We start from the raw sequence: 16,110 nt of genomic DNA, 5'->3' as shown, positions 1-16,110 counted from the left end.
ACTTTGTAGTATTGTAAGGAGGGGGATGTGTGTGTGTATCTAAAAGGTATTTCTTACTATGGGTTGCCTTTACAAGTTTAAGGCTCATTGTTACAAAGTATATATTTCTAAAGAACATAATGAAAATATAGGTATTTACTCTGGAACAAAGGAAAACAACCACATTTATTTTTCTGTAACAGTCAATCCTTCTCTTTTATATTCAAAGCACAATTACTCAGTTTTTTATATTGCATTAGAGGTATTCAAACCATTTAAAAAGTAATTTTCCATTCATTTTCCATGAGCTCTATTAGCAAATTAATAGGCCAGCATTTGTTGACACAATTATTTTCCACGAATGGATTCTCATTCCTTTTCCATTTATCTAACTATGAAATAATAAGACATCCAAGGAATCTTGATATTTAGTTTTCTGTTCTCTCATGATGTCCTATCTCCATGGCAAACATGTGACAATTCCCTTTTATGACAAACTGATCTACAGCCAAATAGCATTTCGTTGGAAATTATGAAAAATAATTCTAATTAATCTACACAAAGACCTATCTACCACATATACTCATCCATATTAAAACCCTTCAATGCTTTTTGAACTCTCTTCACAGAAATCATAATATTGTGGGCAGAAGAAAAATAACTAGTATGCAATATCTTGCATTTCTTATGGAGAAAACAGGCCAAGTAGAATATAAAAAGAAGCATCAGTCACTAGAGGTCAAGGGTTGGGGAACAAATACAGGAGTTCCACACTCCCTTGAAAAATCACAGACTCTGTCTTGGTATTAATCCTGTGCTACTGACATCAACATCCAGCACGAGGGTTAGTTGCTGGTTATGACTGTGGGGAGAGTGAGCATTCTACCTCCAAACTGAATTCACAAATGTGCCACTTCATCTTCTCAGCATTTATACTGGTTAGACCATCCACTGTGACAACTGAAAGCTGTCTTTTTTTTCAAAAATAAAAAAACATTATATATATACTCAGCCATTAAAAAGAATACATTTCAATCAGTTCTAATGAGATGGATGAAACTGGAGCCGATTATACAGAGTGAAGTAAGCCAGAAAGAAAAACACCAATATAGTATACTAACACATATATATGGAATTTAGAAAGATGGTAATGATAACCCTGTATGCAAGATAGCAAAAGAGACACAGATGTATAGAACGGACTTTTGGACTCTGAGGGAGAGGGAGAGGGTGGGATGATTTGGGAGAATGGCACTGAAATATGTATACTATCATGTAAGAAATGAATCACCAGTCTATGTTCGATACAGGATACAGGATGCTTGGGGCTGGTGCACAGGATGATCCAATGAGATGATATGGGGTGGGAGGTGGGAGGGGGGTTCAGGATTGGGAACTCATGTACACCGTGGCTGATTCATGTCAATGTATGGCAAAACCAATACAGTATTGTAAAGTAAAATGAAGTAAAAATAAAAATTAAAAAATATATATTTATTATTTTTAATTTGCACCAGGTCTTAGTTGTAGCATGTGGGATCTAATTCCCTGACCAGGGATTGAACCGGGGCCCCTTTCATTAGCAGTGCAGCGTCTTACCCACTGGACCATCACGGACGCCCCTAACATTCATTTCAAATGGAAGGAAGTTTCCACAGGAAGCCTTTTCATAACAAGTGCAGAGATTTTAAAGAGCAGGGAAGGTCTTAAGAGTCTCCTAAGTTACAATTGAGTTCAAACTATTTACTGAGTACCTACTCCATCCCAGGTACTATGTGAGGACCTGGAGACACAGATGTTTCCAATCCAGGGGGCGAGATCTAAAAACATAAATTTTTATAATTCTATATGCTACAGGCTATGCCTGAGGTATATTCAAGATGTGAAGGAAGCAAAGCGGAAGATCACCAACCCAGATAGGGTGCCAATGGAGACCAGTGAAGTTCCTTAAAGAGGTGATGCTGGAACTCAGTCTTAGAGAAAAGAGTTCCCCAGGGAACTTGGGTCACAGAGCATGATATATGTTCATGCTAAGTTGATACAGTCGTGTTCGACTCTTCGAGACCCTATGTCCAGCAGGGCTCCCCTGTCTATGGGATTCTCCAGGCAAATTCACTGGAGTGGGTTGCTGCGCCCTCCTCCAGGGACCTTCCCAGTCCAGGGATTGAACCCATGTCTCTTATGTCTCCTGCATCAGCAGGCAGGCTCTTTACCACTGGTGCCACCTGGCAAGATCTAAAACTTGTGCGCTTTTGCATTGGCTGGGAATCGAACCAGGCCTCCCCCATGGCAGCTGAGAATTCTACCACTGAACCACTAATGCTTATACAATAGACATTCAGGACATTGCAAACAAGGTTAAACATGAGACTCGCAAAATCTGAAAAACAGCAGTGTGATTTGGTTCAGTCTAAGCACTGCACGTGTTCAGAACTCTGCAGGTAGTTTGGTAGTGCTGGATCAGTGAGAGCGGAAGGCGAGAGAGACAAGGTGAAAAGGGAAAATATCAAATCAGAATCTTCTGTGGGAATTCAAGCCGGAACAGACTCAGGATGGGGTTTTATCCTAGGACTAGGATACCATTCAAATCACTAGGATTGCCTAAGTATTGAAAAATACTACTTAGTAAACTTTAAAATGCCAAAAGGAAATTTAAAACATTAAAACATTATATTCAGAATTCTATCTATTTTAAAATCTTGTTTCCTTCAATTTTACCTACACAGTTTCTTAATAAACATGTCATCTTAGAGCTCATTAACTTTTGCACTCTATTACTTAACATTGACTGGTACATCTCATCACCTGTAATCACCATATCTGTTATTCTGATGGCTGCAGAGCATTCCACTACGTTCTTACCACTGACAACTCAACCATTTTCTTTTTGTCTGTCATACAGGCAGTTTCCAGACTTTCCTATGCCAACGGCATTTTTTATAAGCAGCTTCTATATGTATATTTTATCTTATGTTTTCCTTAAGGTATAGAATTTACCTTAAATTACCAGGCTACTGAAAATGAGTATCCTCATAACCTTTTGTTACCTGGGGGGAACAGGGCTGGGTACTTACTGTTTTGCTCCAAGTAAGGCCTGTGGTGTGGTGTTCCTTGATGTACGCTTGAAGCTCGCTCCAAATGTTCAGATATGACTTCACCCAATCCACATGGCGTAGATCACTTTGTCATAAAAGAGAGTGGAAGAGAGGGGAATTAGGATCTAAAATAAAAATTTAACAACACTGGAAGGCACATGGCAATCTAGTAACTAAAGCACCAAATGACTCTGGAACAATGGTCTTTCTAGTCCAGTAGCTGTGAACTGAGTCTGAAAAGAACCTCGAAAGGGTATGGTCCAGGTCTGCCCTGAGAGGAGCTGGGTACCCTGAGGTCTGGTGTGGAGCAGAGAGGCCCGCAGAGAGAGCATCCACTGAACCCAGTCAGTTCATTCTCGTGTCATCTCTCACGGGGAGATGAGCACGGAGGGGAGATCATTTCTTTCTGTACTGCTTCTAATGCAAAATGAAAAACAATGTGCTTTCAGGCAGGAGAATCTCTCAAAAGAAAAAAGGTCCTTTGGCTTTTTTTCTAAAAATTTGTGGAATTATTCAATTGAAAGGGTAACCAAATTGGAGAATTCTGGACTGATAAGGAAAGTTGCTATAGTAAGAAAAATGATTTCCTACAAATAGGTAACACTCAATAGTTGTAAAGGGACAATCACTTAGATTACCTTAAGTTGATACTCATAATGACAATGAAAGCAAGGCAGGGCACGGCCAGTATTTTTATTCCTATTTTACTCAACCGAGAAGTGATAAAACACTTACCTTTTAAAACTAGATTAACATAGGATTGGGAGAACTGTTAGAAACATTAAATTTATGATATAAACAGGCAAAAATAGTTGCATTTCCTTTGGGTAATTTCCAACTACACATTTTTTTCTGCTTTGAATAAAGTAGTGGAAAATGAGAAAATGATGAAATCTGTTACCAAAAATTTAATCACAAACCTGGGTCATTAATCTGAAGACAATATCAGAAGGAAATCTCTATTACTTCGCCTTTGTCAATAATGACTTGTCTCTGGATATATTTTGCTTTCCTTGAAAAGTTCTAAGTACCATGAGCATGTTTAGAACTCCAGCGTATTAAGTCATGCCATTTAAGAGAAGGAAAATGGGGAACTGAACTCATAACTATCTGCCCCTCAAAAAGGAAAAACATGAGTGATTTTGTTCCACATTTTTAGATTTACTGACTACATTAACCAAATCTATGAAATATTTCATTGTCACTTCCTCTCAATTTTACAGTCAAAACCCCAAATCCACATATTTATCTATTATATGGTCATTTAATTTATACATGTGCATATGTACATATATAAGCACAATACAGCCTGTAGGCATTCTAGAAAAAGCAGATTGCACATTCCATATACTTCTATTAAAAAGCTTAACACATGAAGTCTAAACCTGCACAGGCAAACTATTTTTCTTTTAGCTATTATAGTACCATTTTAACTTGAAGAAAGTTCTAGCTAAACGTGTAGTAAGGAATAACAAGATGGTCCCTTTTAACCCAAAGGCAGACTCTGTGCTTAGTTGTGTCCAATTCTTTGCGACCCCATGGACTGTAGCCCACAAGACTCCTCTGTCTATGGGGATTCTCCAGGCAAGAATACTGGAGTGGGTAGCCTTTCCCTTTTCCAGGAGATCTTCCCAAATCAGGAACCAAACCCAGGTCTCCCACATTGTAGGTGTATTCTTTACCATCTGTGCCACCAGGGAAGCCAGTGTCTAAGAGACAACAAATTGAAGAGGACTTAACTATACTTCCAGAGCTGACAACTCAGCCTGAGTTCCACTTCCCCTGGAAGAAGCTATGGGAGGGATGAGTGACTTTTAGTGACTATGACTCGGAAAAGTCTTACCTCTAGAAAGTCAAAATAATTAACTTCTTCTTTTCATTTATTGACAAAAGAGCTGAGCAGCCAGTCAAGCCAGCTGAAAAGGCTGCACAGGTGCAGAGTCCACTGCCCATAGCCCTTCTGTGTACACCACAAGGAAGCCTGCCTTTCTACTCCTCCACCCACGGCTTGTCTGTCAGGCAGGCAGCAGGCAGCCTGCCACACTGGTGATACCTCATCAATGAGTCCGCAACACCCCGCAGCCTTCACGGAGCCCACCCAAAGTGCAGGCACTGCCGTCTTGGGTGTGCACATAAATGGGTGTGAGTAAGCGGTTGTGGAGCACTCTGCGTTGTTCAGGTTGGCACTCCTGGAAGCTCCACGGTGACTTAGGACTGAATGCACTTCCGCAGCGCACTACACAGTCTTCGGGTGGTCCATCAAGTTTAAATGGATTGTCCTTGATGCTGTCAGAAGTAGTTTTTCTACCTAATAGCTCATCAAGAGCAACAAATACTAGACTTTCTTTGTGTGTGCACAAAAAAGTGCAAACTCTTAACTCTCCTGGCTGTACAACACCTGGAGAGAATCACTCACACCATGGCCCCCAAGACACACTCAAGTAGGGACTGGGAGGACAGGAGCTGAGGAACTGAGATACAAACAAAAATGGCTTTCAAGGGTGATGTGCAAAAAGGCAGAGGCTCAGGAGGTGGCTCAGGTGTCCTGAATAGGCAGGTACAGGTGTGTGTCTGTACACCCCAAGAAGGGACTAGGTAAAGAGGTCTTTTATGTTAATGCTGACATACTTTTGCAACTTCAACTTGTTCTTTCCTGAACTGCTATTTTTATGTGGGCAGATTGTCTTGCATTTCTGATGCCTGTTCTCATTCATACTGCACAGTTCTATAATCTCTAACACAAAGTGGCAACATTTGGAGTTGTATCACTGGGCACTCAACCACAGTTCTATGGGTTCAGGGAGTCTGTTACTGAGTATCAGAGCTTTAAGGGAAGCTTCCTTAGGTGGAAGAGACCTCAGGAGGGAAAAAGGTGTGTGGAAGTCAGAAGTCTCTAGAGCTGCTCTTCCTAGAAGAGCTAACACAGAATAACTAAACTCTATGAGAGGAGGAGAGTACTGTGGTTGCTTTTTGTCTTATTCTGTTTAGCATAATAGCTTTCCTGGGATATAACTCATATCCTAGGCAATTCATCCATTCAAGGCATACAATTCAATAGCTCAGTTTGAACTGTGCAATCATTACCACAGTCAGTTTTAAAACATTTTCATCACCCCCCAAAGAAACCCGATACTCATTAGCAGTTACTCCACATTTCTACCCAATTTCCTCAGCCCTAGACAATGGCTAATCTACTTTCTGTCTTTATGGATTTGCCAATTCTGGAACTTTATATAAATGGAATACAATATGTGGTCTTTTGTGTCTGACTTCTTTCATTCAACATAATGTTTTCAAGGCTCATCCATCAGTTCAGTTCAGTTCAGTTCAGTCACTCAGTCGTGTCCGACTCTTTGCGACCCCATGAATCGCAGCACGCCAGGCCTCCCTGTTCATCACTAACTCCCGGAGTTCACTTAGACTCACGTCCATTGAGTCAGTGATGCCATCCAGCCATCTCATCCTCTGTCATCCCCTTCTCCTGCCCCCAATCCCTCCCAGCATCAGAGTCTTTTCCAACGAGTCAACTCTTCGCATGAGGTGGCCAAAGTACTGGAGTTTCACCTTCAGCATCATATCTTCCAAAGAACATCCAGGACTGATCTCCTTTAGAACGGACTGGTTGGATCTCCTTGCAGTCCAAGGGACTCTCAACAGTCTTCTCCAACACCACAGTTCAAAAGCATCAATTCTTCGGCACTCAGCTTTCTTCACAGTCCAACTCTCACATCCATACATGACTACTGGAAAAACCATAGCCTTGACTAGATGGACCTTTGTTGGCAAAGTAATGTCTCTGCTTTTGAATATGCCATCTAGATGGTCATAACTTTCCTTCCAAGGAGTAAGCGTCTTTTAATTTCATGGCTGCAGTCACCATCTGTAGTGATTCTGGAGCCCAAAAAAATAAAGTCTGACACTGTTTCTACTGTTTCCCCATCTATTTGCCATGAAGTGATGGGCAGATGCCATGATCTTCGTTTTCTGAATGTTGAGCTTTAAGCCAACTTTTTCCCTCTCCTCTTTCACTTTCATCAAGGGGCTTTTTAGTTCCTCTTTACTTTCTGCCATAAGGGTGGTGTCATCTGCATATCTGAGGTGATTGATATTTCTCCTGGCAATCTTGATTCCAGCTTGTGCTTCTTCCAGCCCAGCATTTCTCATGATGTACTCTGCATATAAGTTAAACAAGCAGGGTGACAATATACAGCCTTGACGCACTCCTTTTCCTATTTGGAGCCAGTCTGTTGTTCCACGTCCAGTTCTAACTGTTGCTTCCTGACCTGCATACAGGTTTCTCAAGAGGCAGGTCAGGTGGTCTGGTATTCCCATCTCTTTAAGAATTTTCCACAGTTTATGACATGGGGAGGGAGGTGGGAGGGGGGTTCAGGATTGGGAACTCATGTACACCCGTGGCTGATCCATGTCAATGTATGGCAAAACCAATACAGTATTGTAAAGCAAAATAAAGTAAAAATAAAAATTAAAAAAAAAATAATTTTCCACAGCTTGTGATCCACACAGTCAAGGGCTTTGGCACAGTCAATAAAGCAGAAATAGATGTTTTTCTGGAACTCTCTTGCTTTTTCCATGATCCAGTGGATGTTGGCAATTTGATCTCTGGTTCCTCTGCCTTTTCTAAAACCAGCTTGAACATCTGGAAGTTCATGGTTCACGTATTGTTGAAGCCTGGCTTGGAGAATTTTGGGCATTATTTTACTAGCATGTGAGATGAGTGCACTTGTGTGGCAGTTTGAGCATTCTTTGACATTGCCTTTCTTTGGAATTGGAATGAAAACTGACCTTTTCCAGTCCGGTGGCCGCTGCTGAGTTTTCCAAATTTGCTGGCATATTGAGTGCAGCACTTTCACAGCATCATCTTTCAGGATTTGAAACAGCTCAACTGGTATTCCATCACCTCCACTAGCTTTGTTCATAGTGATGCTTTCTAAGGCCCACTTGACTTCACATTCCGGGATATCTGGCTCTAGGTGAGCGATCACCCCATCATGATTATCTGGGTCGTGAAGATCTTTTGTGTACAATTCTTCTGTGTATTCTTGCCACCTCTTCTTAATATCTTCTGCTTCTTTTTAGGTCCATACCATTTCTGTCCTTTATCAAGCCCATCTTTGCATGAAATGTTTCCTTGGTATCTCTAATTTTCTTGAAGAGATCTCTAGTCTTTCCCATTCTGTTCTTTTCCTCTATTTCTTTGCATTGATTGCTGAGGAAGGCTTTCTTATCTCTTCTTGCTGTTCTTTGGAACTCTGCATTCAGATGCTTATATCTTTCCTTTTCTCCTTTGCTTTTCATTTCTCTTCTTTTCACAGCTATTTGTAAGGCCTCCCCAGACAGTCATTTTGCTTTTTTACTTTTACTACTTAATTTTTTAAATGGCTGAATAATATAACCTTGTACGGATATACATTTTACTTATCTATTCAGCACGTGATGGACGTCTGGATTATTTCCACATTTTGCCAACCATAAATGATGCTGCTACGAAATCAGGTACATGCCTTTGGGTGGACCTATGCTTTCATTTCTTTTGGAAATACATCTAGGAGTGGGATTGCTGAGTGTGACTTTTTTTTTTTTCTTTTGTAGTAACAAATGTATTGGCATGTATTTCTTTTTTTAAAATTATTTACTTACTTATTTTGGCCATGCCAGGTCTTAACTGTGGCGTGTGGGATCTAGTTCCCTGACCAGGGATTGAGTCTGGGCCTCCTACACTGGGAGCACAGAATTTTAGCCACTGGACCACCAGGGAAACCCCAGTTGATATTTCTTTATATCTGTCCTCGTTCAGTCCCATTTCCAATTCTAGCCCCAGTCTGAGGCTCTCTAGGACCTGTTATTTGTGCTGGAGACTGCATGTCCTTTTAAGCTCACTCTCCAGGCAAAACCTGCTGATTCAGCCTTATCTGTAAACTTTCAACAGCTCTCTGAATGGCGGCTGTTCTTACTGATATCTCTGTCCACCCAACTCATTTCATCTGAATGCAAGCTCTGGTCTCCCTCTCATTGACCTAGTTTATTGTCTCATTTCATTTCTGTTCCTCACTTCTAGTTCCTTTCCTGAAACTCCCTATCTTCTCTCTGCTCATTCACCAACTCTATTTTGATCAATGGGCTTCCCTGGTGGCTCAGACGGTAAAAGAATCCACCTGCAATGCAGGAGACCAGGGTTCGATCCCTTGGTTGGGAAGATCCCCTGGAGGAGGAAATGGCAACCCACTCCAGTATTCTTGCTTCGAGACTCTCATGGACAGAGGAGCCTGGCGGGCTACAGTCCATGAGGTTGCAAAGAGTCAGACACTACTGAGTGACTAACACTCACTCAAGTTTTGTCCATTTAGGGCTGGTCCATCACAAATCATCACAGACCTCTCCTTATGGTGGTGATAGGTAACAGAGTGACATGCATTCCTGTTGGGAGAGTTTATTCATTACCAGAGAACTGAGGCAAGACTTTCTAAAACACACATATTATCTGGATCATTGATTTCACTTTCTACTTTGCTTTACCTACACAGATGGGATTTTTCCTTAATGTATATAGTCAATTAGCCTTTGAAAGGAATCAGTAATGAACTGCATGAAGTCTGGGGACAAATGTTTAACAAACAATTGAAGATTTGGTCAGTAAAAGAAGGTACGTACCTGTGTTTGTAGTCCTTTAAGACCCTGTTAGTGTAAAAGGTGGCCGCGTCGTTCATCTCCTTGACATAAGGACCGGGTTTTGGGGACTGAGAGAAGAGGGCCATCACCCAAGCATAGAAAGAAAAAAAATATAGGATAAGAAAGAAAATGCCTTAAAGAGGAAGAGAAGCAATGGAGATGTCAAGTGGAAAACTGGAGGCAAATTTTGCTCTGTAAGGATTGGTGAAACGCTTCCTGCATCTCAGAACACAAAGCCCTGGACTTCAAGTGGGGGTAAGAAAGAGCTGCTGTGTTCAGCCTGGAAGGAACCTTCCTTTCATGAAGGATGAAGGAGGCTGGAGGTGGCCACGAGCTCCCCCAAACACTCCAAAAATGGACGAGGCGCAGGGGCGACGTTCCAGCCGGACTCACCACGGCTATCCACCCAAGGGCGGGAATGCTTTCGCTGACGGCTGAGAGATGATTAAACATGGTACTCCCCCGGTTCCTCTCTCTGAAAGTCTGAATCTCCTGAATCTTTTCCGATATTGGTTTCAGAAGTGCAGCCACGTCGTTCTGTAAGCAAACATGGAGCACTGTTACTGAGGACAGACAGAAACGCAGTGCCTCCATTCACACTGACCTAAGCAGGAGGACTTAGCACTTGTCAGGGGCAACCCACGCCAGTACTCTTGCCTGGAAAATCCCATGGACGGAGGAGCCTGGTAGGCTACAGTCCATGGGGTCGCAAAGAGTCGGACACGACTGAGCGACTTCACTTCTTCAGAATAGAGCAGGTTTCTTTTTTTCCCTTATGGTCATACTGTATTTTCACTCTCTGAAGTATGAAAATTGCATGGATTTTTTACATTATTAATGCTGCTTCCATAGGCATTGAAAAAATCCAGCAGTACAGTATGGCCCCTGTTTTGAAGACTTCTGAATGCAACACAGTGAAATTGCGTGCAGATCAAGTTATATTTTCTAATGGAACACATAGATATATCATCTAATGGAATGATCAGAATAACACACACCTAAAATCGGCATAGGTAGAGGTTAGTAAACAGATTATCTTCCTATTCCTGTGACATGAAGGAGGGAGAGTCCTTGAAATGAAATGACATGAGGGAGAGTCCTTGGTTTTTACCATAATTATGATAACCCATGCAAAAAAGTAGAACTCTTTCACTGAGGTTCTTTGTAAGAAGGTGATGGCTTACAATATTTATGTTGGGTTGGTCCAAAAGCCTGTAAGATGTTATGGGAAAAACCCAAAGGAACTTTTTGGCCAACCCAGTAAGTGATCTCCAAGGTTTCTGCCAGTTTAAAAGTCTCTGATTGACAAGATTCACTGACCAGGTCTTTCCTATCACTGATTTCAAACACAAGCAAAACACTTCCTAACTGAGATCTGCAGGTGAACAGAGGAATGTTTTCCTTTGGGAGAAACAGAAATACATGGAAAGAAAGCAAAGTGTTCTTAAAGTTCTCAGTGGGCTTTTATGTTTTCTGTTTTATTGAGAAATAATTGACCTACATCACTGTACAGGTTTAAGGTGTAAATACATGCAAATCAAACCAGTGTAGTGGTTTATTTACATAAACTGTGAAGTTATTATCACAATAGGTTTAGTTAATCAATATCCACCATCTGATATAGATACAACAAAAAGAAAAGGAAAAAAACGTTTATCCCTGTGATGAGAATTCCGAGGATCTGTTCTCTTAACAACTTCCCTACAGATCACACAGCAGTGTTAACTACCGTCATCATGCTGTAATTCATCCTAATATTTATTTGTAACTGGAGGTTTATACCTTATGACTCTCTTCCTCTGCTCCCCCTCTTCATAGCCCCTACTTCTGGTAACCACAAATCTACTCTTTTTTTTTTTTCTGTGAGTCTGGTGGGTTTTTGTTTGTTTGTTTAGATTCCACATGTAAGTGAGATCACACAGGATTTCTTTCTCAGACTTATTTCACTTAACATGATGCCTTCACTTAACATGATGTCTTCAAAGTCAGTAGACTTTTATAATTCTTCCATATTGAAGAAGGTGAAAAAAAAAGCTTGCTTCAAAAGCAAGCCAGGTCTTGTAGAAAATTCATGAATACCTTCCTACCTTCCTACTTTCCCTTCCTGGCCATTATGAAGGAAAGGTCTTAGAGATTTGAGGAAGACCCTGAACCAGGATTGTTATGCACTGTATTGTGTCCTTCCCAAACTCAAATGTTGAAGTCCTAATCCCTGGAACCTCAGAATGTGACTGTATTAGGAGGCAGGATCTTTAAAGAGGTACTTGAGTTAAAACTGAGGTCATCAGTGTGGACCCTAAGCCAGTCTGACAGGTGTCCTTGTAAGAAGAGGAGATGAGGATGCAGAGACTCACAAGGGAAGACCATGTGACGACACAGAGAGAAGACGGCCATCCACAGGTCAAGGAGAGAGGCTTCAGAAGAAGCCAGCCCTGCCGACACCTTGATCTTGGACTACGAATCTCCAGAATTGTGACAACACACCTTTATTTGTTTAAGCCATCCAGTCTGCAGTAGTCTGAAGTACTTTGTTCTGGCAGCGCTGGCAAACTAAGATAAGGATGTAATGACAGTATAGGTTTCCCAGGTGGCTCAGTGGTAAAGAATCCCCCTGCCAAGGCAGGAGACTCGGGTTCAATCCCTGGGCCAGGAAGATCTCCTGGAGGAGGAAATTGCAACCCACTCTAGTATTCCTGCTCAGAGAATCCTATGGACAGAGGAATCTGAAGGTCTACAGTCCACGGGGTATGACTGAGCGATTGAGCACACACACAATGACAGTGCAGGGAAAGCAAACACCCCCAAACCCTCAATAAACAGAGAGAGAAAACCTCTCTAAACAGTCCCTGTCCCAAACACAGCTCTTCCACGTTTCTTGGCTAATGACGGCCACAGTCGGGTTGAAATGCCCTTCCTGGAATTTCACTCTTTAGAAGGCAAACATTTCCCTCTTTGAGAGACTTTTTTTTTTTAGTCCAAATTCAACACCCAATCAAAGGTGTGTTATACAGGTTTCCCCAGAAGGCAGTTGATTTTTAATTATGGGAACACCAGTAGAAAGCATCCTAATTTTCTCCCATGATTTGCTCAGCCATGATGCTCTTGATGCAATGACATTTTTGAGAAAGGCCAGAATATTTGAATTGTTAGTGATATCTGGCCTATTGCCCCAAGGGGAAAAAGAACCAGAAACTGTGTATTTACAATGTTTGCTAGATTTATTAAGGCCATCCTTGTTTATCTCTAACTTCCCAAGAACAAACTCTAAAGTCTGAGGAGACAGAGTATTCTGGAAGATATTTTATATTGGTTATCTGATGAAAGCACCATAAAGATTGAGAAAGTTTTCTTTTGCCTTAGTTTGGCAATTGCGTGAAGAATTGTCCTCATTAAAAAAAAAAAAAAGAAAGCAATGCTGAGAGAACTAAGTACAACGGCTACTTGCAAAACCCTAATAAACAGTACAGCTTTTATTCTGTGCCAATAGATTTCTCATGCGCTTTAAAGGAGGCTTACATTTTCCAGCTCATCCTGAACTTTCACAGCTGGAATCGAAAACACAGAGAGAACATTCGAGTTATGGTGTGATTTCCATCAAGGCTGATCCTGTGGGATATCAGGGGGAAAGCGAATGGTGGGAGGGGGGAGGGGAGCTGTTAGAGGAACTCCCACCTGTTTATAAATCAAGCACATGAGCTTCCCAGGTGGCACAGTGGTAAAGAATCCACCTGCCAATGCAGGAGACTCGAGAGATGTGGGTTCAAGCCCTGGGTTGGAAGGATCCCCTGGAGTAAGAAATGGCAAACCACTCTGGCATTCTTGCCTGGAAAATTCCATGGACAGTAGTTGGCCTACAGTCCATAGGGTCACACAGAGTTGGACATGACTGAGCACACACACAAGCATACTCAATACTTAGAGTCTGAATTGCACTGAGGTCAGTTACCTCTACATCAAGGCTTTCCACTGATAGATTATTTTAGAGGCATCTGGTTTTTTTTCTTTTCCCCCAATGGAATGCATTGGTGCTGGCTTTTCAGACAGAGCTAGAAGCTAGTGCGCTTTGGAATGACTTTATTTTTATCTACTTATTTAGACAAGGAGCCAGGGGTCTTAGCCACGGTACCTGGGATCTTTCATGGTGGTGCACGGATTCTCTAGTTGGTGGCATGCAGGCTCAGGTGCTCTGTGGAATGTGGGATCTTGGTTCCCACACCAGGAACTGAACCTTTGGACCACCAGGGAAGTGCCTGGAATGACTTTAAATTGGTTTTACATGTCTCACCCAGATTACTTGCTAAAAAACTTATCATTCAAGTTTTTTTTTTTTTTAATTCCAAGAGACACTTCCCTGAAAGAAAGTTATTTTTCAAGACTTATGTGAAAATTAGCCAAAAAATCTCCCTTTCCCTTCTCCAGGTTTCTGTGGCTTGAACAGAAGGTCAAAGTGGCCAAACTGGAGAAGATGCATATGCAAACTGCAAGTTTCAGCGAGTGCTTTTCCAAGGGCTGTCTTAGCTTGACGGGACTGTACTTGGGAGAGTATTTCAGGACTCCATATCTTTATGACCCTAGTTTCTAAATGCTTTAAAGTTGAAGAATTGAGACCCATTATCAGATTCATCTCAGTTTAGCTCCAGAAATAATTGTTTTGCAGAAAGTAAAACTAAAGAGCTTTATCAGCGAGCTTTGTAGAAACTTTACCCAAAAAGGAAAAACCAAATTCCCACTCATGCTGTTTTGCAAGGGAGGGAACAAACTCTGGGAGTTTGACCTTAAAGATGTGCCATTGAGTAAAACAAAATAAGCTTGTTATTTCTGGAATCCATGGTTCTTGTGTAGTTCTATGTCAGGTAGAAAATGGATCAATCTGCTGTTATTTCTTTTAAAATAATTTCTTTTCTTGATTATCCCCTTTATGTGAAAATTGGAGAATAAAGATAGATAAACATAAGTAAACAATGTTGTTGTTGTTCAGCCACCCAGTCATGTCCGACTCTTTGCAACCCCATGGACTGCAGCACACTAGGCCTCCCTATCCCTCACCATCTTCCAAAGTTTGCCCAAGTTCTTGTCCATTGGATTGCTGATGCCCTCTTCTCCTTCCACCCTAAGTAAACAATAAACATCCCTAAATCCACCACAAGGAGAAAAACACTGCTAAATATTTTTTTTCCTTGTATATATAATTACTAGAGATATCTTCAAAAATAGCAATGCTTTCTTTGTAAATAATGGCTATTAAGACCATAAGGAGTAGTCTTGAGTTGAATTTAAGAGGTTTAATTAAAACAAGCAGGCACAAAAAACAGATAAAAATCCACCCATATATTGGCAAGTTCTGTGAAACTATCATTTTTAGAAAGGATATTTTAAATATAAACGCTACAAAGACATTACTGTTACAACTCAGGCAAATTTAACAGCATTAAAGTAAAAATTGGACTTTTTAAATATTTGAATCCCACTAATGTTAAAAAATCCTAAGAAAGCTCATATCAAGCAGTACAACTTAGCCAACCAAACTACCAAATATCAATCATGATTACTTTGACTTAGGTGTTTTTGAATCAACAAATTTTACCAGCTGATTCCACTTGAGTACACATGAGTATATTGCACAGAAAACATAGAAAGATACTCATCAAAGTATTAACCCAGGATTTTCATTCAATTTTATTGCCTAATCCATACACACTAAATTTTCTAATTAAGTATGTGCACTTCCATTCCAGTAATGAATGGAAAAGTTTTAAAGCTTATTAACCACTTTTGTACCTTGAATGGTGGAAAAAAATTTATATAGGTGCTATTAAATTTATAGATATAAAAATATTAAGACTCTCACCATTAGGGAAGCAGCTTCAGGAAAATATGTTCAGAAATTATTAGAATAAATTATTCAGATGAAGAAGAACAGTTAACATTTTCTCAGGCAAAGGTTATCCAAATCAGCAACAGTGTTTGCATCTAAAATATATCATTTGGGCACATCCTAATAAATGGAGCAATTGTTTTTACCATTTTAAGTCAAAAGCAATTTTTTAAAAAAATCAGAAGTTAATTTGCATTAACTTGCTTTGTAGATATTTCTCTAAACTAATTTCCCTTCATTGTTCCTCTAATTTAGAAATTTTCACTGTCCAGGAATATTTGGGAGGTTTCAGAATATCCTCATGATCATACTTTCAGAAACATCTGCACATTTAAGACAACTTGAAAATTAAAGACATCTGCAAAACTGTCACAGAAGTCAATCTAAATAAATTAAACCAACTGAGCTCCATGGATGTTATATTGTATTATGACAAATTCCTTGGAAAATATTTTTATATGTCCTTAAGACTTT

General features: G+C 40.5%; 1 protein-coding gene across 1 annotated transcript in view; it reads right to left on the bottom strand.

The window, feature by feature from the left end:
• CAP2 (CAP, adenylate cyclase-associated protein, 2 (yeast)) overlaps positions 1 to 16,110 on the bottom strand; it is a 149,208-nt gene that overhangs the window by 34,732 nt on the left and 98,366 nt on the right. Inside the window, exons 5-7 of the mRNA XM_018039061.1 lie at positions 10,155 to 10,298; positions 9,744 to 9,829; positions 3,054 to 3,159 (exon numbers count right to left, since the gene is read on the bottom strand). Coding sequence (XP_017894550.1) covers positions 3,054 to 3,159; positions 9,744 to 9,829; positions 10,155 to 10,298 — 336 coding nt within the window. The remainder of the gene's footprint in view (positions 1 to 3,053; positions 3,160 to 9,743; positions 9,830 to 10,154; positions 10,299 to 16,110) is intronic.

This window comes from Capra hircus, chromosome 23 (assembly GCF_001704415.2).
Source record: "Capra hircus breed San Clemente chromosome 23, ASM170441v1, whole genome shotgun sequence".
Classification (NCBI taxonomy): Eukaryota; Metazoa; Chordata; class Mammalia; order Artiodactyla; family Bovidae; genus Capra; species Capra hircus.
Note: the sequence above shows the minus strand (reverse complement) of the source record. Positions and strands in the feature narration are given on the sequence as shown.